General features: G+C 40.2%; 1 protein-coding gene across 2 annotated transcripts in view; it reads right to left on the minus strand.

Moving 5' to 3' along the window:
* The window catches only part of VAV3 (vav guanine nucleotide exchange factor 3), a 145,599-nt gene that overhangs the window by 17,007 nt on the left and 106,063 nt on the right, over window positions 1-22,529 (minus strand). For both annotated transcript variants that reach the window (XM_088524357.1, XM_088524356.1), the window contains exons 20-21: window positions 13,271-13,407; window positions 3,930-3,995 (exon numbers count right to left, since the gene is read on the minus strand). In XM_088524357.1, the coding sequence (XP_088380483.1) occupies window positions 3,930-3,995; window positions 13,271-13,407 (203 nt within the window). The remainder of the gene's footprint in view (window positions 1-3,929; window positions 3,996-13,270; window positions 13,408-22,529) is intronic.

The following is a 22,529-nucleotide window of genomic DNA, read 5'->3' on the forward strand; positions in this document are numbered from 1 at the left end:
CCCTACTCTTCTAATACAAATTAGAAGAGAATTGCAAAGCACTAGGAAAGGGATATTCAGGAAAGCTTAGCATACGTCTTGGAGACTTATAACCTAAGGTCATACATTCTTAAGTCAGCAGATGGCAATGTGTTTTTTTTTTCCTTCCAGTAAAACCAAATAATACCTTCTTATATTCTGGAATCTGATAGGGAAATCATTATTTTAACATGCCTAAAAATTTTTTATTTATAATATATGAAATGTCTTCAACAGAAGCTTCCAAACACAGACCAATTCAGGAAGATATTGTCATATATACCTAAAAACTTAAATTGATTTAAATGAATTACAAATCCCATTGACTTGTATACTAAATAATGCATGGATAATTATATGGATGACCTCAGGAATCAATTGAGTTCTCAATCAGATCTCTAGATTTCATCTTGAAACAAATTATTGGGGGGGAAAAAACACTACATATGTACCACATATTCTGTATTCTGCAGCTCAAGTAGCAGCAGTCAAACAGAATGAAAGATTTTAGGAGAGCATGTCAAAAATGCTATGGCATATTTGAGCAGTATTGCTGAGCAGTAAGAGGCAGTCTTTGAAGTGTAAGAAGTGGAAGAGGAAGCTACAAGATATAATAAACCAGGATATAATATCTTAGATGACAGTGGACAGTTGAGGAAACACAGAGAGGAACATGGATATTTACAACTAACTGTGCTGGCAACACATAATTCTGCAATCTCCTCATAAAAACACAAGTTGTCTGGAATGCAAAAACACTAAAATCTCAAGTCTCTCAAATTCACACTAAGAAGCCTTAACACTCAAGTTACATACAGCACTTATTTAGAATGCTTCACTAAAAATACTGGCTAAGTATTTACATATATTCGGAGTATTTTTCTCTTGGAAGAGTTTTCAAAAATATGGCAGCTAGGACAGGGGAATAAGTTGGCATCTCTCCTAATTATTCTTTCTACATAGAAGTAAACACAATTGCTCCAGCTTTTGTCACAGGAGAAGGCTTGGGCTAACTAAGTTTACTACAGACCTGACTTCCAGCCCAGCACTGTTAAGATTCATTTTCATGAACCCAAATTTGCAGAGTTCACAATGCCACCTTTGATGTAATAGTCACTCAACACTTACTTTAACGCCTCTTAATTCAAGACACTTAAGAAAAAAGTGTGACTTATACCAAATAGCCCAAAAATTACCCAATAGCCTTCAAATTACATTTTATACAGGATATGTTAGAATGAAACTCATTAAATGACTCCATGATAAAACCTGGGTCACCTAGTGTGCTTGCAAAGTAGAAAGCCCATCCAGATGTTGCGACAGGCCAGCCTGGTTAGGTTAGCCTAACTCTTAGGACAGAAGAAGGAAGAACAGGCAAAGACGCATTTCTCCTCACGCAGCATTTGCAGTGCTCGCGGCGTGCACCCCACCTGGCCACGCAGGAGGCCTAAGAGCCATCGAGGCACTACTGCAGCCTGCCCTCAGGGCCTCTGCCACTACTGCCAGACTCAGGATATAAGGGGAGCAGAGGGCAAACAGGTGAGAATCATCCCATGAGACCTGTTTTGGTGAAGCTGACCCAATGAACTATCTGAAGGCCCGCTTACAAAAAGTCTTCAAATGACAAGATATTTTACTGATACACATAATCTACAGAAAAAAAAAAAAAAAAAAACACCCAAAACACACACACATAGAGGTTCTGCACTGTCATCTCTACAACTAATTAAATAGCATATTATTTTTTATCGGCAGAAGGACATAATAGAATAATTTTTAAAAAGGATTAAAAAAACCCACATATACACAAGCACCCTTACTTTGTCAAGTGGCTTTACTTTGGAAAGGACATGAAAATGGCTTAGCCCATGCCTCAGAGCAGTTAAATCACTGATGATTAGTCATTTCCATTAATTTGGAATGCACCAAGATATACTATGAGCATTGGTCATTGTCAGGAAATAGAGGAAAATCAAATATTTATCCAGAGGCTCTTGATTTGCACTGTGCTATATATCCAATGCCTTCAATAGCAATGAGAAAACCGGAGGAAAGCTAGGAGAAACCAGATATTACTCATCTGGTGCAGAAAATGTCTACTGACATATACTACTTATTGCAAAGAAAAAAAAATTGTTTATAGGTACAGCTGTGAAAAGTCTGGAATACAGATATTCTGGAGCTCAGTAGTTTTTCATTCAATATTCATTCCTAAAGTCTTTTGATATATGTATTTTATGCTGTTTCTGGGCATTTTTATATCAGCTGGTTGTAAAGACTGTTACACTTAATAACAATAATAAAAGTTAGAGCATGTTAAAAATCTGATTGATGTTTCAGTATCTTTATCTGCATCATTTGTCATAATAAGATGTTTATATTTCATCCTTCCAAGTTAACAGTGTCAAAGCATCCATTTATCTTTCTCATCTGACCATGACAGTGGTTGCTAACATTTCATGAATAATATTTATTTATTCTGTAAAAATGTGTTATTTTCAATCCTCCTCTCATGAGCCTATTTCTAAATTTAGCCAAAGGCAATCTTCATAGCACCCAAGGAGTGTTTTTCCTAACTATGAATATCCTGCTTCCTCTGGTTTAAAGTATGGAGGTGATTCCTCAACTAACTTTTCCCTTTGTCAAGAGTGTCATTATATTTGTAGCATGTTCTAAAGCTTCTGTCAGTGATATCACAGACTGACGAACTGCAGGGCCTCAAGGACTCAAAGCTAACTAATCTACAAATACTGCCCATATTCCTCACCACTGGCAAGTGCTACTATGGTGCAGGGGAATCCACTGCTTTTACACTTTAAACAACAGGAGAAAAAGTTAAGTTCATGAAGCACCTTGGTCTTTGTTACAGATCTGTTCTGTTCTGTCACCCAGTTTAGCGCACCCTGCATCCACAAAAATTCTACTCATCCCTCTTCAAACAAAATCCTGAAGCTGTAGAATAGTAAAGGCAAAATTAACCATTCAAGTTTTTAATGTATTTATCTATTAGGAGCATATGTATATTTGTTTTACAAGGAACAAAAAAAGCCTTATAGGCATATCAAAATGTAGGCATTAATAACTGATTCCATCTCCTTACAATCCATTTCGTGGTGTCTTGATTGTTGTAATGAAAGCAATTGTGCTAATAAGTCTAACTCTGTTGTAAATTAAGCTAAAGAGTTCTTAAAGCAAACTAAGGAGTGTGATTCATCACTGCATTATTATGGGTTTACATCAATTAATCTCAATGAAGGAAGATATGATAATCTGATGCACAGTGTTACAAAGAGCAGAAAATAAAGGAGTGTGCAGTATTTAAATTAATGCATTCACCTCTGTATACGAAACTCATAAGTACATATTATCAATTAATCTTTCTTATTGTTATCCTGAATTAATCTGGATTGAGAACAACCTTGAATGAAATAAAGGCAGGTGAATAACTTAGAGACAAGGAAATTTATCGACCAATCTGGATGTAAGGTTTTCTTTTAGTTTTACTCTTTCACATTTTAAACTCTGTTTACAGTGTAATCTCTCTCTCTAACTCAAAGTGACTGAGCAACAGATTAGAACTGCAGCTTTTCACTTGACTGCTGGGGAGAAAGAAAGTGTACTTTCATATAAAATGTGTTTGCTCTATATTCTGCAAACTCATTAGACAATTATGTTTATTAATATTCCCAAAAGTTAAAACCTGCCTCTTGAATGTTTTCCTGACATGTACAATTTGAATCCAATAACCAAAAGCACTAGAATGCAGTATTTTAAGCAATATTAAACTTACCATGAAAACACAAAGGAACTAGAAACAATATGATTCCCATGAGATAAGAATAATAAAACCCTGGCATAAACCAGGCAATTTTCCTGTAAGATGACAAACAGAATTAAACACTTGTACTTACACATGGGCTAGGTTTTACAGCATCACTTGGGAAGAAGCCAAGCTCTCCTGTCGTTAGATTTCTGCCCTGGAGAAAAACAAAATTTCCCATTTTGAGACATAATGGGGATAAATAGTAGGCAGTGCTATGTCACAGGATTTTAGAACTATAGGTGTATATCAAAAGAGTCCTTAAAGTATTATTCTGGTAAAATGTAATTTAGCAGTACTTTTAAAATTTACATCAATAATAATGATAGCTGATACACTTGAGTGCTCTGAGAAAGGGGACGCAAGTTCTGCACAGGGATGCAAATCACCACGAAGTGGGTACCACACAAACAGCAGAGTTCAGGATCTGCTCTCAGGCTACCAAACCACCCCTCCTAGCACATGCGCTCATCAAACTTGGTGTTTTGGCATCCAAACGTTGCCATTTTTCAGCTTTTCCAAAGCACCTACGTGCTTACTCTGCCTGTAAATATAATAGACTACCAGTGTACTTGGCAATAACTGCAAGAAAGAGCATTTACTCAGCATCAGAATCTTGAGAGTGACATTTACTTTTATTTCTGACCACATACTTGCAACATAAAAAAAAGGGAAGAGATTCATTCTTTGCTGTAATACCGAATGTGTAATTGCACCCTCATACTAACACGCAAAACAGAATTCAGCAATTTCAAATAGGGCAGAGTTGAACATAAAAAGTAAAAGAAGGAAGAATCCATGAGCAATTGAGAAAACTCTTCAAGTGTGGTGCCCTACCCACATTGAACAAGTCTGCTATTTTCCTAGGGAGGTCATATGCAACTTATCATGCAGAGCAATGCTTAAAGTGCAGAGGAAGGAGACAGAAAAGCACTTGTAAGCAGTGCCAAAATAAAAACAAGTCCATGCAAACAAGTGAGAGTCTTGCATAACTGAACCCATATTAGCTAAGCTTATTTTTCCTTCTTTCCCACTGCCTACCTGAATATGGGTTGCACACTGTGTGCTTTTATTCTGGTTGGTCCCCTAGTGTGAATTCCTCTGAATTACATGCTTTATTTACAAGCAAAGTTCAGACAGTCTCCTGGCTAAATGACCCTTATTTACTACACTGAATCCTATCTGAACAGCAAGTCATGGTCCAGGCAATGCAACCAAGCACTGAATAAAATATATTAATGAAAAAGAGCATTTGAAGAAGCACAATTAAAGAGCATTAACTTTCTGTGTGCCCCCACACAATCGTTCTTCATGAGAAAAATGTATATAAGTAAGAGAAGCTCCACAAGATGACACATCAGGCAACATAGGTCCATGACAATTAGAAAGGAAGCAAGGATTAAAACTTGATGAGCTCAGGGACAGCTCCTTTCATCACCATCTGACAGAGCAAAGAAGAACATCATTTCAAATGTGTATCACAGCACAGGCTCCATCAGATCAGGAAAGCAGACTAGAAAGAACATTATGGAGTGAGTGCAGCACATCCAGCAGCACCAGGCCAAGGACAGCAGGACAGAAACCCAGCACTGCCGCAATGGGCTGAAAACCCAGCGGTGTAGCAGAGATCATGAGATTAGCTGGGCTCCACGTCTATTAAACCATTACCATGGCACAGATGATGTGATGCTGACACGTTCAACGTGCAGCACGTGCAAGCCCTACGCTGTACAGTGCTCTCACTCCAAGCAGGTAACAAGTCGATGGCACTTGTAGCACGAAAGTCAGCAGGATGACACCAACCAGGTATTGCAAGGAAAACCAGAGCAAAGCTCAGTCAGGGGACAGCCTTACACGAGAGCTACAGCATACAAAATGGTCTCCTCAATTAAGATTATCAAGGAACTTTCACACAAGCAAGTACCTCACCATCTACTTAGATGTCACTACCTGTCTGAAGATGCTCCTCAGTGCAGCTGTCTTGGCTGAGCTACATGTTACAGATACAGACAGCATAAGCAAGAGCAGCAGTAAAGAAGAGTCGCAGGGGCAGATGATCTCTTGAGCAGGTCATGCCAAACATCACTGCCTTCAGAGGTACCCAATCCCACAAGTACAGGGGGAGCGCAAAACTTTGTCATTGCATCTTGAATAACACCACAAATATAACAACTCAAAGAAAGGCTTGGCCTTCTAAAGAAAACCTTTACAGGCATTAGACAGCTATGGGGACATTTAATCTTTGTTTTTGAAATAAACCTCAACCACTAACTGGAGCAGATCTTTATTTATTATACATTGCTGAAGGAAATTGCTCACTCTCAAACGCTGCTAAATTTACCAAGGCCCAGTGTCATTCCTACGTGAAATTGTGACCCTACTGTCAGATGATTTCAGAATTGAAAATCTATCCATCAACTAAACCTGATTAACAGCAAAATTATCATGCTGCCACACTTTGCTTCTAATCAGTTGTTTCTGCTTTACGTTTTCTGCTTGCTAATTGCCTATCACTCGATGACTAAGCATTTCACTTCCCTCCAGCATGTCTCTGTAATGACTTAAGGCCATTATAAAAGCAGAAGTAAAGGACCGGAGAGAATTCTTTAAAGGCACTTTAAAAATACTTGATTATTACACTTTATTGCTATAAACTCTGATATATATATATATCTCAGTGTGTGTATATAGAGTGTGTGGGTGCACACATGCATATTTTATACACACACAAATATACATACATACACAGAGGCCAGTGAAGCCCTTCAATCCATTTCTTTCAAGTGCACCTTCAAGCAAGGCTAGACGCTGATTCATTACTCCTGCAGTTGTTTTAAGGTCAGAGGTTTTCTGAAGCCATTTTGCAGTTTTGATCTGAGTTTTCAGGCTGCTGCCAGCTTTTTAGCTAATGCCATTCCCACTAAGTTCAGCGGGCACAGCAAAGCACTGGCATAGCTTTAAAAAAAAAGATCTAACACATAAATAATTTTATCTACGTCTGTGACACTCACACCTTCATCTCACATTGAGGGGCTCAGGGCACGAATATTCTACACTGAATGCATCTGTATAAATCCTGGGTTACTTAAATGACAGGAAAGAAAAACCCAAGAGCCTCTGCTGGAAAAGTCCTGACTGCTGCTGCAAGGGACACGGGAGACATCTGAATGCTGAAGACAGCCTGACCCAGGTTTATTAAGGGATCCATGAATAACCCTTAATGAGAAATGTGGAATGACACCTGCAGGTGGAGAGGGACCTGGGCTGGAATAGGAATGCGAGCTGCTACGTACGTATGCAAGACACGGCTGCACAGCCAGCACTGAAGTGTCCCCATGACTAAAGAGAAACGCTGTGCAGGACAGGTCACACCTGCCTGACACGCATGCAACCTGCCAAAACACTCGCTCCTCAACAAATGCAGACTTCTGCTAGTCAGGAGAAGGCTTTACTCTGAAACCCTTGAAGATGAGATTTTTAGATCAACTAAAAGGTGAGGAGCGTTTTAATGCACACTGAAAATCTTAGCCCAATGTACTGCCTTCACATTACTCTATCTGGAAGTACTAAAATGATCCAGGCTTCTGTTAATGATCTGATACATCCTGCAGAGCTGCACGGTAATTACTCATGGAACTGTACAGCATGAATGAAATAGGTTAAAACATCAGGAAACTTTCTCAGTATATTCTAGTAATATGCAGAATTTTAACAACAAATTCAGAAAAAAAATACCACTGTATTTTTTCAATAGAAGTAACTGAAAGTTCTCATTTCAAAAACATTATCCTTAACCAATGGAAAAAACACTCAGCTAACTAGGACAAAAGCAGTTTCCAGGCCTAATTCAGGCTTAGCCTCTATCAAATTCCCTTCAGTTGAATTTAAGACAAAGTAGAATTGCTCTGCAAGAGGCTTAGCAACATCCATCCAACTGCTGCTCCTTTATGGAAAATGTACTGAGCAGGTAAACATGGTAAATAAAGGAAAATCCATGCAACCTATTCGTGTGAGGTCTTGGTACCACTCAAGGACCTGCATTCGTAAGAGCAATCCTCTATCTGCCTAATCATAGAATCATAGAATGCTTAGGGTTGGAAGGGACCTCTAGAGATCATCTAGTCCAACCCCCCTGCATACGCAGGGTCACCTAGAGCACGTGGCACAGGACTGTGTCCAAGCGGGTTTGGAAGATCTCCAGAGAAGGAGACTCCACAACCTCTCTGGGCAGCCTGTTCCAGTGCTTTGTCACCCTCACTGTTAAGAAATTTTTCCTTAAGTTCCTATGGAATTTTTGGTGTTTCAGTTTCCGGCCATTTCCTCTAGTCCTATCAGTGGCCACCCCTGAAAAGAGACCATCACTGTCCTCTGCACTCCCTCCCTTGAGGTACTTATAGACACTGATTAGATCCCCTCTCAGCCTTCTCTTCTCCAGGCTGACCAGGCCCAGCTCCCTCAGCCTCTCCTCATAGGACAGATGTTCCAGGCCCCTGATCATCCTCGTAGCCCTGCGCTGGACTCTCTCCAGCAGCTCCACATCCCTCTTGTACTGTGGAGCCCAGAACTGGACACAATACTCCAGATGCGGCCTCACCAGGGCTGAGTAGAGGGGCAGGATCACCTCCCTCGACCTGCTAGAGATGCTCTTCTTAATGCAGCCCAGGATCCCATTGGCCTTCTTGGCCACGAGGGCACCCTGCTGCCTCATGGTCAACTTGTCATCCACCATGACACCCAGGTCCCTCTCTGCAGAGCTGCTCTCCAGAAGGTCGGTCCCCAGCCTGTACTGGCGTCTGGGGTTATTCCTCCCCAGGTGCAGGGCCTTGCACTTGGCCTTGTTGAATTTCATGAGGTTTTTCACCGCTCAGTTGTCCAGTCTGTCCAGGTCCCTCTGGATGGCAGTGCAGCCCTCTGGGGTGTCGGCTACTCCTCCCAGTTTCGTGTCATCAGCAAACTTGCTGAGGGAGCACTCTGTGCCTTCATCCAGGTCATTGATGAATAAATTGAACAGGACTGGACCAAGGACTGACCCCTGGGGGACCCCACTAGCTACAGGCCTCCAACTAGACTCCAATCACCACTCTCTGGGCCCTGCCATCCAGCCAGTTCCTAATCCATCTCACTGTCCACTCATCTATCCCACACTTCTGGAGCTTGCCCAGGAGGATGTTGTGAGGGACGGTGTCAAAAGCCTTGGTGAAGTCGAGACAGACGACATCCACCGCTCTCCCCTCGTCTATCCAGCTGGTCATTTCATCATAGAAGGTTATCAGGTTAGTCAGGCAAGATTTCCCCTTGGTGAATCCATGCTGACTACTCTTGAGCACCTTCTTGTCCTCCATGTGCTTGGAGACAATGGCCAGTATGAGCCGTTCTATCACTTTTCTGGGGACGGAGGTGAGGCTGACTGGCCTGTAGTTGCCTGGGTCCTCCTTTTTTGAAGACTGGCGTGACATTGGCCTTCTTCCAGTTTTCCGGCACCTCCCCCATTCTCCAGGATCTTTCAAAGATGATGGAGAGCGGCTTAGCTATGGCATCTGCCAGCTCCCGCAGCACTCTGGGGTGCATCCCATCAGGGCCCATGGATTTGTGGGTATCGAGGTTCCTTAGGTGCTCTCTGACCCAATCTTCCTCTACCCAGGGCAAGTCTTCCTCTCCACCAGCTTCTTCTCTTGTCTCTAGGGCCTGGGGCTCTAAAGGGCTGCCCTTGGTAAACACCGAAGCAAAGAAGGCATCGAGCAACTCTGCTTTTTCTCTGTTATTTGTAACCAGGGTGCCCATCCCGTCCACCAGCGGACCCACGTTTTCCCTGATCTTCCTTTTGCTGTTAATGTATTTGAAGAATTTTTTTTTGTTATTTTTAACGTCCCTTGCCAGCTTGCCTTCCAGACGTGCCTTAGCTTTCCTTGTCGCATCTCTGCACTCCCTGACTACGTTCCTGTATTTCTCCCAGGGGACCTGTCCTTTTTTCCACATTCTGTATACCGCTGCCTTCTGCTTGAGCATTGCCACAAGCTCCCGGCTCATCCACGCAGGTCGCCTGCCCCCTCTGCCTCCCTTCCTACACACAGGGATGCACTGCTGCTGGGCGTGGAGGAAGTGCCGCTTGAAAACTAACCAGCTCTCTTGGGCCCCCCTGCCTTCTAGAGCACTAGCCCATGGGATTCTACCGAAGAGGTCTCTGAAGAGGCTAAAGTTGGCCCTCCTGAAGTCCATCGTCGCAAGGCTACTTACAGCCCTGCCACCTCCTCATTGAATCCTGAACTCCACCAACTCATGGTCACTGCAGCCGAGGCTACCCCCGGCCTTCACATCTCCTACTAGGCCCTCCCTAATCCTGAAGGAGTCTCAACCTCCTGGGACAGGATTTGAGACTCGGATACACACTGGTATTTTCTGATGTAGAAGTGGGGGTCTTGACTCTTCCATCCTTTTCCCATTCTTCCTTTTTTTTTTTTTCTTTAATTCGGTGACTGCAACATTTAAAACGTTTAGATGGGAACCATGCTTCAGGCCTCCCTCCTCCCTGCTCACAGCTACTCGCCCGTGCCAAGCTGACCTGCCTCTGGACAGCGGTGTCTGCAGAACAACAGCCCCTATGAGCTGGCTCTGAGCTGCTCCTCTTAAAGCACAGTCTGGATCAGCATTGAAAAGATTAGCTCTTTCCAGTATTCTATACGGGAGCTCTTTCCATGTTTTCAAGATATCAGCTGACTGTATCAATGTCTTAAATTAAATACTATGGTTTTTGCTTGACGCAGTTGTATAAGGACATCACATTCAGTTTTCCCTCTGTTAGGGTGCACTGTACATTGATACCCAGATTTCTGCAAAATTCTTCCCATATGAGCATTATTACACTCAATATTTGTATGGAAAAGATAAAAATGATCTCATGCTAGTACCACTTGACACATTCTAACTTTTTCCTCGCAGCACCCTGTCACAGCAGCATTCTGCATTGTCTCAGTGGGTTGTCCTTACATAGCAACAGAGAAAAAATGAGTTCTCTCCCCAGATACAAGTTCCAATTTTATAAGTATGTTGTAAGTATACCCAGGATAATGTCCTTTGGATGTTGACTGTGGGACCACTAACAAGTGAAGCATTAGCAAGGACACCTATAACAGCAATTACTTGATATGGGTTTGGTCTGTATCAAATAAAAGTTGGTTTAGAGAAGGAAAGAAAAAAGAAACAGCCCAGAAAAATCTGTATTCCTTCGGTGTACTTCAAAATCATGATTGCCTGGAGGACAGTGGGTAATTGCAATGGAAACCTGTAAAACTAGAATTACATTATATCTTATGGTATGCATTGTGGCACCCCAAAAGCCTACCCTCAGGTTAAGTAAGTACCAATTTACTCAGACCAAACTCAGCAGAGGAGAAAAAATATTCCCATCTATAATAAAAATCAGCCTACTTCAAAAGTGCACTATTGCAGCTGAAACAACCAGCAGTGCTCTGGCTCACGGTCTGAAATTTCCATTTAAAACACCAAGTTTTTGCTCTCCCTCCTCCCCTTCTCATTCAATTAGCTCTGCACGGAAGGCTACAGGAGCAGCAGCTCGGCAAGCAGCCCAGCTCACCTCTGCCTGAGCAAAGAAAAGCAGCCGCGCAAAGCGGGAAGAGCAGCTTAAGACTCTCCTCCTTTTTACACACAGCCAGGTAGTTACAGAAAACTGCAGGTTAACTTGGGGCAGTACTGAGCCCCTTGTTTCCCAAGCTCTCTCTGAAGAAAGCTGAGGGTTTGGATGATAGCAGGTGCCACAGACAAACCAGAAAGAATAGAGCAGGGCTTCTTCGGCCACCTCACTCACTGCAACAGCTCAGTTGGTCTCTGCAAACAGGACTTGCTGTTTCATAACAGGATGTCTGTGGGGAGGCAGGGAAGACCGCCCAAAAAAACTCTAATTTCTGCTTTCCAGACTGCGTAACAAGAGGATTTATGTGTGTATACAGCGGTATAAACCATCTACCGAATTCACCATAATAATTTCTATGCAACCAATCATGCAAACATTATCTTAACAGAATTTTAATGTTTATCTAAACACATTTATCCAACCTAAGATATTTTTTAAGGTAGGCATTACTTGATAATTTGTGGCTTTTATTTGATGTATATCATAAAGAAGGAAAAAATCTTTAAACCAGAAATACTTGTTAAGATTACCTTACACCAAAAACTACCTGTTAACAGCATCTGAATTTCTAAACTGAGGGATAGTCATTTTTACAGTCCATTCTAACATAATTCTCCTTCTGGTCAGCTATGAAATGCTTCATAACCCCTCTTGACTAAGTCTTAGAGTTTTCAATAAAAGTCTGTTTTGCAGCCATTTCATAGTTCATATTACAAAATGTCATTACACGACTCCTGACAACCCCCAGAGAGGGGTCTGCAACAAGGCAGGCTGTGAGAAAAAAAAAAAAAAAAAAAAAAAAAAAGCCCAGAAGATGCTAATAGAGACAATAATTTGCATTGCACAAGTAGATTCTAGCTAAATGCCTAACCATAAGTACAAATAACATCCAAGACACATTCCAGTAGATGGAAAAACATCAAATTTTCCATTATAAATATCAACAATTTTAAGACGACTACCAAGATATCCCTAGCTTTTCCTCTATTAATACTCTAATATCTAATAAAATATCTGATTTTTTCATTTTGCTCTATCTTAACTACCCAATAATATTAGTAGCAGACAGCATTCTAGAAGGAAAAAGTTGGGAAATATAATCAAGGAAAACAAGACATATTCATATACCTATCTTTAAAATAAATGTTGAACTGTTAGCATTTTAAATCTGCTTTTTATAAAGTTGTCAAATTAGAAAAGAAGTTTCAGTGACATTAGCAGTGAACTGAATCATGTAATTTTCTATGAAAACAACCTATGTTGCCATCAAAACATTCCCCTTTCTTCTGTACACAAGCCCTTAGTTGACTTGAGATCTTACCAAAAAGGTAAATGCCGCTCCATTTTGCACATCTTTCTCTTCCCTAAAAGTTTACTATTCACATTTGAATTGAAATATTTTGTTTTGCTAGCAGAGCTTTCAGTTCTGCTACACAGGAAAAGCAGTGACTGAAATTCCCAGATCTGTGTGGCTTCTGTGACAAATTCTTTCTTCACTCCTATAATTTCAATAGCAGGATCGCTCCCAATGCCACGTTCCTGCAGGTTTATTCAGCAAGACTTCTAGGTCAATAGAATTGCAAGACTGAGGCTTTAAACAATATGGGTACTGCTGCTGGCACTTGAGAAGTGAAAATAGTTGTATCGGTCATTTATTTTCAGTAGAACACATTAAAGGTTTTGTTGTTGTTCAATATGAAAAAAAACCTACACCAACAATAAATCAATAAGAATTTAATAGCTGGAAAAAAAGTAATATGGCCATTTGCTAAATTCTACAGTACCTGCCAAAATAAGCTATGTGCATCTCCTTGGATGAGTTCAATAGTGTCCCCAACCTGGATGTGCAAAGGCGGGCCGTCTTGCGACGCTGGCTGCGGGATCCCGTCGTAGTTGCGAATGACTTGCATTTTTGGTAAACCTGACCAAGGAAAACAACAACAACAGATTTTATTTAATGACATGTAATTTTAGTTAACGAAGAATTTCCTTGGCTTTAGATCAGCATTACCCAAAAGTCTATTGCTATGTGAACATGACCAAGAGAACAAGACACTGGTCCTTCTTGGCTTCTAGTAAGACTTGTTCTCATTTTCAGTTTTTGCTAATAATTTTTGAATATACCTAGTAAGCCAGGATGCAGTTTAATGTTTCAGTTTCAAGACAAGAACTCTGTTTGCACTCTGCTCCTTCCACATCAACACTGGCTGCACACTAACAGCTGAACTATGTCCCCCACACACCTCTTGCTAATTAAATGGAGCAATTCACCTCCTGGAGGCACAAAATACTTCCCTCAAAGATTATTCTTACTGCCTGTACAAAGAACTAAATCACTGTTTATAACTAGAGCTCAGGAGCTCCCCTCAATACTTCTCAAATACAGCAGTGGGAAGAAGAGAAAATGAGTCCTTTATCTCTGTATTCTGATCAGCATAATGGCATTTTTCAAAAAGAATTTGAAGTATTCTGGACAACTCATTTATAACACTAAAGGTGTGCTGCAGCATTACAGAAACACTTAAAATCAAGCAAAGAACTACCACAATCTACCATAGTAAAGAGTTAAAATTTCATCTTCACTCTCTATTTTGCTTGCCACTGCCCCCCTTTCTTTCACACTTTATATAACAATTCTCTTGTTTTAACTGCACATAGGATGGTTGCTATTATTAATTGGGCATGTCCATTCTATAATTTAATCACACAGTTTTGGATTAAATAAGCTTTTGTGAGAATTGGAAAGAAATAATAGCGAAAGAACGCAAATTAAGGTAGCTGCCACACTTAACTGCTTTGCTGCTGCAGAGTAATTTTGCATGGCCAAAATTACTGCCAACACAAAGGACCAGCAGGCCGACAACAAACCTTCTGCTTCTACCACAAGATTACAACATAGGCAGCAAGAAATACAGATATTCACCACCTCCACTAAGTTTCATAAAACATGAAAGCAGCCTGCAATAACAATTATTCGCAGTACTTAACAATAAACACTAATCCATAACACTGATGAAATATTAAACAAAATATTACCAGCTCTGTATGCTACTCAGCCCAAAAAACACAATATTTTTTTATTATTTCTTCACACTATCTAGCACATAATACACACACTAATTATTAGAAAGCTATTATTTCACTTAGGCAAAACACTGGAGCTTGCTTTATTTCTCAACTTATTAAGGCTGCTTTGCTTTCAAATACTGACTCAGCATCAAGGCCCATTGCATCTACTGCGTGGCCGAGAGAAGCAACATTCCACATGATCATCTGCACAAGCTGGAAACTTGGGCCTAATGCAAGAACAGTCCCATGCTGCATATATGGTCATCTGCAAACTTGCTGCCTCCAGCTTTGAGGCATACTTGGAAAGCTAAACAAAAGTATAGAAGAAATTATTTGCTTCACAAAATGTTACATTGGGATTTTAGAGTATATCGCATTTCAGCATGTGGATACAATATACTTAAAATGCCATCTTTGTAATGAATCCATGAGAACACAATCAAGAAATAATCCCATATTTTTTTTGGTATAAATCCTGTTGTGTTAAAAACATGAAAGTATATTTCTCAAATGAACAAATTAATCATTTACATTTCTAAAATGACTTTCAATTTTTATTTCACTGGTAGTTAGGAATATCGACAGCTCTGAAAATCAGGCCAATTGAAATTGGAAAAAAAAAAGTCATGCTGTGCCAACTAACAGAATTACTAAACAGGTAAAAGGATTTCTTGTGTTAAAACCTATCATGCCTAGAATACTTGTGTATAATTCAATATGCTTAATTCTGTCAAGTTAAAATCCTATAGAGATTTTGATTATAAAATTCCCTTTGCGGATACAATGTTAGAGGATTTGATCTAACAACTCTTGACATCACTGGAAATAATCCTATTCATTTAAGCAGGCTTTGAGTCAGGGTCTTAGTCTTTAGAGTTTATTATCTTGCTTCAGATCCCTTCTTAAAAGTCCCCTGGCAAAACGCCCGCGGACACTGCGCCGGTGCCGGGGCTGCTGCTGCACCACAGCTGCTCTGCACTGCGCTGACCAGCAGGTCTTACTTTTCTGCAGGGCTTTTCTAGATTTCTTGAAGCCAAGGGCTGTCCCTGGTCTGCTCTAGGGTCCGCAGCGCTTTTACTGTGCACACGCTGCCTAGCGCAACACCTCAACACCAGCACCAGGTATATACAAACTCATACCTGGAATAAATGGGATATGTGCTAGGATTCCTACATGCTGCAGTGATTAAAAATAATAATAATAATTAATTAATTACCTGGCAGATTGTCAGAATGAAGATTTTACAGGAGCTATTAGGAGTAAGGGATGCCTTATTCCAACAAGGGGAGGCTCCAGCCTCTTTAGGGTTAAGGCACCCTCCAGCAAGGGGAGCACCAGGCACATAGGAGAGTCACTTCAGCCCCAGGAGTTACTGACAGGCAAACACAGCCTGTACTGACCGCAGCACTGAATGTGCAGCTAATGCCATTAACTCCTCACATGAAAACACCTGTGGAAGGAGCTGCCCCTGCCCCTTCATTTTAAACATTAAATACAACTCAAAATATCCAGAAACAGAAGACTACAGGAAGTCTTTGAATTAATTAGAAACATTCTTGCGCTATTGCAGAGGAGCTGTTCTTTCATCTATAAAGTTCTCCTCACACAACTCACCTTATACCATTATCAAGTGTGGAAGAAATAAACGGGATGCAGAAAAGGCAAGGCACAGAGGCAAATGGTCAAAGAATTCAGTACAGAACATTTAAATTGCTTTTCATCGTATAATTATAGATTTGATAACAGCATCTCAGAAGCAGTTTTAGCAGGTTAACACTGAAAGGACACACACTTAATTGGATGGAAAGCGTGCAGCCCATCACCTCCTAACCCAGCCTTGGTGCAGGTCAGGTCCCATTTGCTGTTCCCCAGGGACAGCTCACACAGCTCCCCTGCCAGTCAGCTTACCCGAAAACTGCTTTGGTTGGTGGTCCCTACCGCTTGTTTCAGAAGGCTGACCCAGAACTTGATTTTTGAAGCATTGAAAATCTTCCCATTTCCAGCATAAATTTGTTCGGGGCCAGTTTATACCCATTTGCCATAGCGCCAAGAGTGCCTTTTAGTCTGAAAAATTCTTCTCCTCGCCTGCATTTATGTTCATAATGCAGTTATGGAGCAATCAGATCCCTTTTAACCTTCATTTTGCTAGGCTAAACAAGCCACGTTCTTTTAGTCTCCTCTTGCAGCAGATCAATTCCTCTGAGGCGGCAGAGCAAACACCACACTCAGACAGGCAAGACCTAGAAAATTTTCCCTGCCTGTCTTCAAATTTCATCCTTAATTTGCACACGGATTCATCACAGATGTACTCAATAACCATCCTGAGGACTCTCTGTAACACAAGAAAATGGGAGAAAACCAGTGCATCACAGAAACCTCAACAATTTTCAGTCTAATTATGGGTTATATGTAATAGAAACGGCACAGAAACATTAAGCATTAAGAACTGCATACGAAATACAATGGGCAATATAGATATTGCCATTATGAGGAACATAGCTGCATTACTCGGAATATTTGACAACTGCAAAAAAAAAAAAAAAAAAGGCTAGAAACATCTGGCACGAGAAAATCTATTCACAAATAATTTTAAAAGCAGGAAAGATTCCAACAAAAACAATAAGGCATGGCTGAATCCTGACTTCATCAAAATAAGTGGCAAAAGTCCCACTGACTTCCAGGGAGTCTCATTCCACTGCACATGACTAAAAGCTTTTAGCAGGAAATTTGCTAATTTGAAGACACAAAACTAGCTTGGCAGCTTCTGACCTTGAAATCAAAAAGCAGCAAAGTGGCCCAGTTACTCCATCAAAGAGCAGCTGAAATTTTCTTGACAACCAGAACAACCCCCAGACTTTCAGAGGAGTCTCCATGGCCGAGCTCTGGTCACAGAGTGACGATGTGAAGGGCAGCTTGGGGTGAAAGCAGAAAGCTGGCTAGAGCTTCGCCTTATAAAGCTCCAATCTGGTGGTGTTATGGAAAAATATTTTTTGCAACAAGTATGATGCATGCCCTATTATAACCTATATCTGTCAAAATTGACTCCAGCATCTGTTATTCTCAAATAACCCCAAATTGGGTTTATGCTTCAGGCAGAGATCATTTTAACATACAGAATAATGACACAGATTATAGGAAACAGAGGTGTAAGGGTGATTTTTTGGATATACTGTATGCTACTAGCCTAAAGACATAAAATAACTTGGTCTGCACTGAGCATCCAAACCTAGTTAGCATCAGTCTTGAAGGATAGGAAAAAGTCTCACCACCAAATATTTATAACCTGATCCAAAAAAACACTCAAGTAATGAGACGTGAACAGACCTGGAATCCAACCTACAATATTAGGCTGACACAACATGACGGCATTTTGATGTTTCCAGGATCCTGCCAGTGACATTTGCTGTTCTTACAGCAAACGACAGGGAGTTTCGCTAATTCTCTCCTTCCTTTCCCCAGAAAGGGAATGCCAGGGTGCTCTCTCAACTCTCTGAACTAGCTCTAAATTTTTGTCCCTTATATTTTTGTGGCTTTAAATACAGGGTAGGCCAAAAAGGGGATCTCATAGTTACAGAAAGTAAACAAACCCTAACTTCAAAATTTGCACTGCAGTAAGAAAATTCAGACTGTTTCAGGTTTCAGGTCAAGGAGAGTATAACTGCAGGTAACAGCACCAACTAACTGCTCATTCTAATGTCAGCTTTGCCACCTCTTTTGCCAACCTCCTAGTACAGTAAAAATAATAATTACTAGTTAGAGGGAAATTCTCTGCTGAGCACAAAGGAGTTCATCCTATGAGTGTTCTTCAAATCAGGTGTTTGAAACTCCTGCTTCTAGTGTTTTTTTGCCAAAGTATCGGCGAACTGGATTCATCTGTCTTGCAATTTTGACAAGAACAGCTTCTTGATCCCTAACCTGTGTCTATCTCTGGAGCCCAGGGGAAGAGAAGAGCTCTGCACCGTGGCTGCCATAAGGAAAATGTGCTCAGAAGGACTTAGCTGGTGACCCAAGCTCCGTAGCTGGAGACCCACAAAAACCACCATCACAATCTTGGCATTTACTTTCACTCTGTGAAGCTGCCTATTAACAAAGGGAAAGAAAACACCTTTTTTTTTTTTTTTTTTCCTGACACAGAAATTAAAGAGCTCATGTACTTGAAACATGCCGACACAGTCCTTCCAGCACACTCTTCACAGTGGCAATGATTTAAATAATTATTAGACAAAATTATTAAATTGGAAAAGTACATGCTTTTGTACTCATTGTTTTTGTATGGCATCATTAATCAAAAGCTCTAATCTTACACATTGCACATAAACTATAGAGCCAGGCAGGATGACTGAAATGCTGAGAGGGACTAAGAATCAGTTTTGAATCTCCCTTTTTTGTTTGACTTCTGACAAACTGTTTGTCTTTGATTACTATTCAATAAAGACCCAGGGGTTTTCATGTGACTAAACATAATTCCTGAATTTGCTGTTTGAGTCAAACTTCAGTCAATGACTTTGAGAAGGTTGATATTTAAAATATTTAATAATGCACTTTCCTCAATTAACTTTTTAAATTTCTGCTCATTGTGTTTATATACAGTAGCCCTATCAGGGCTGATTTTCATAAACAGAGAACTCCAGCACAGTACCAGGGAGAGAAAAAAAAAATAAATACAACTCTTTATTTATAAATAAATAAATAACCTTCACTATCTCAATTGGCCAAAATTCAGGTGATAAACATACAAGGTACTCCAAACACCACCTGAGAAACATTTACATTTCTCATCCCCCTCCACAAATGTAGAAAAAGTCCAGAGTGTCATCCTATGGGACAAGCAAGTCTACTGGAGAAATTAAATTTCTTTCCAGTCCTAATCCTGTTCACTGTGACTGCTCTCCCTCAACTTTTCCTATCGCTAAAACTCCTTAAAAAAGTATTTTTTGAGGCAACACACTCACTTCCCCTCCACTTCCAGAGCTGACAAATCCTGGTTTCTCGTAATTTTTCAGAGTGTCATTTTTTCCAACGTTTCTCTTTACTGCTGTGTATGTAAGTTGTATTCTTGGCAGAGACCTCTACAAAAATGGTCAACCATCAAGTAAAATATGATGTGTGGGAGAAAGAATCTGTCTACCACCTGCACGACCAACAGTTGCATCATCAGAAATGAGAAAAGACTGCAACTCGGTCCTGCTTCCCTGGGCTTTGCAGAGCTGATCGTTACCAAAAGGCCTCTGGTATGTAGCTGTATCTCCATTTTCCAGGTAAAATCTGCACAAACTCGGAAAAGCAACATAGATAAGTTTATTACATGGAAAATAAACCAATCTTGGTTACTCCGTTTACACACCTGGATTTTGGAAACTGTGCAACATGAAAGATATTGCTACACAGAATTTTTACTTTACAATAGCTTTAACACACAGCAACAAACGGACACCTTATCCCAACTCTTCCCCACTGTGACCGTCACCCTGTCAGACGTTAGCCCAAATGTTTTGTACAGCAGGGATTTCTTAGGATGACTCGCTCTTCAGTGGCAATATGAGCAGCATTAGCAATAGTAGTAGCAGAGGAACAGCTGCCAGGCCCCGCTGCGGAGCCACCTTTCAGCAGCAATGTTAATTTTTCAGCCTTTCCAAGTCAAGCCTAAAAATAATGCTTAGTGCTCCTATAAATTTGACTAACATCTACCCTGATCAGAAATGAGCGATTTAGCTAAGTAAATTTAAAATCCAAACTGATTTAACAGCATTTAATGTTCAACTTAGAAAAATAACAACAACAGAAGTACTAACTCCTAAAGCAGGGACATTTATCAGACAATTTTTAGGAATATGGAAGCTCAGAGCTTGCCTCTGTGCAAGAAAGGCAGACACTGCAGAATAACCATGGTTTTAAAATCAAGCAGAAAGCCATAAGGGCTGCCTTTTGGGGAAGGAATGAACCTTTCATTATTTAGATGATCATTTGTCTTGCAGACCCTTAAGGATGGTTCTGCTCACAACTCACTCAGATTCATCCTTCAGAGATATTTAAGTGACTTTTGTTTCCCTCCATACAAGAAAAAAATTGCAAAGGTTTTGGGAATACAGGGAGAAAAAGTTATGATAGAGCAAAAACAATTTGAAGAATTAGATCCTACACTGCAAAAAGAACATACATATAAATGCCAAACCATTTCTGCTTGCACAGCAAACATTTTTGGAAGCTGTTCTGGGCAACACTCAATCCTCTCTTAAGACACATACTTGTATTTTGTTTTCTATGTCCACATGTAAGTACAGCAAGAAAGGGTCATATTTTCAGAAAGGTCAAGCACCCAAGAGCTGCCTGCTAGCACCAGCTGTACTTGTCAGCCCTGTACTCATCAAAACCTGGACATGCCTCTGATGGATAACAGGGCATTGTAAATAATTTTTAAAATAACTGAAATTTTATGTGTAATTGCAACATAATTTCTTACTTACACTCAGAAACTGGTACTCAGAATTTACAACTCAGACTTACGCCATTTTCCTACCTCAAAAAAGCAGACAACCAGAACTGCATTGATGAAAGGGGCAGACACCTAGGAAAATCACTGATTTTTGTAATGGTAACATCCCTAAGCGTTGTGATAATTTGGAGCAGAAGTTTATTTTCTTCAGTGACAAACTTCAGTTTCCTTTTCACAGCATTTTTCCTACAAAAAATGTGTTAAGGGCTCGTATTACGTTTTGTGTTAACTATAATGCAGAACACTTAAGCAACTAGTCCTTATTTTAAATGATAGGAGCAAATATCTTTGTGGAGTAAGGAATTTTGGACTTGCCTGTATTGAGAAGAATCTCAGCACTTTGAAGAAATGCTCGAAATGGCCTAGTGCTTAAAGTGTATATGAATAAGAATAATCGCATTTCAAAAATGAAACTGCTTCCATTTGCAGTGCTAAAATAGTGAAATTTCAATATTTCAGTGCAGTCGAAATGACAAGTGAATTAAGGATATAAATTTTAAAAATAATGTTGCCTGAAAATTAAAGCACTTCATTATTTAGCTAAAACTGAGTAAAATAAAGTTTCAGTATGTGAATTAAAAACTGTGGTACGTGAGGTGCTACTTTACATATAAGCACAAGGTATGAAAATTAACCAGTGTTAATTATCGTTCTTTTCATGTGGCGCCACAGAAGGGCATGGCATGTCAAAATGCATATTTGTTCAAACAAGTACCTGCCCTGAGGAGCCAACAACTCACACTGGGCAGGCACTATAGACGAGCTGCAAAGGTGTGCCCAAACAGCAGTAGATTTGCAGGCAGCAAAGGGCTATGATAAAAACAGGGACAAATCTTGGAAGAAAAAGAGCCATTATTCCAGAGAAGTAGCTATTCTGAGCTATATTTTACACAGAATCCGTCTGCCCAGGGATGCTTCTTGTAGCACACAGTAAGTGGGAAAAAAAAAAAGGTATTGAGAATGAGTCCCACATTACAAGTTGAATTTAATGCGATGCAGTGCCATAAACTTCTTATACAACAGGCATTTTTCTGTTATTGAACATGGCAAAGGGGGCTGAGCAGTTTTGAATGGAACTTGTTCAGATAAGAAACAATTCTAAAATATAAATACACTGCAGTAAGAGTCTGATAGTCTAATCCTTCTTGTTACATGCCTGAAAGCATGGCATGATAGAAGGCAGCCCTTCCTTTCATCAAGTCTATTCAGCACAAATGGAATTAGTCATCCTGTTGACTATACTACACGTACATTAAAATAAGTCATGGACAAGTAAGTTACTAGCTATGCACCCTATAATACATCAATATGCAGCCTTATGCCACCTAGAATCTTTCACTGTCTCAAAAGAGGATTTGAGCATTGCTGAAAAGGTGCAGAAATTTTATTCACTAGATATTGCAAAAATAAAAGTCATCTTTTACATCTTGTCTTCTGCATTCTGTACCAACTAATAGCATCTGCCAGTAAGATAAAACACC

This window comes from Tinamus guttatus, unplaced genomic scaffold (genome assembly GCF_059628265.1).
Source record: "Tinamus guttatus ecotype Peru unplaced genomic scaffold, ASM5962826v1 Tinamus_guttatus_pri_ptg000211l, whole genome shotgun sequence".
NCBI classification, from domain to species: domain Eukaryota; kingdom Metazoa; phylum Chordata; class Aves; order Tinamiformes; family Tinamidae; genus Tinamus; species Tinamus guttatus.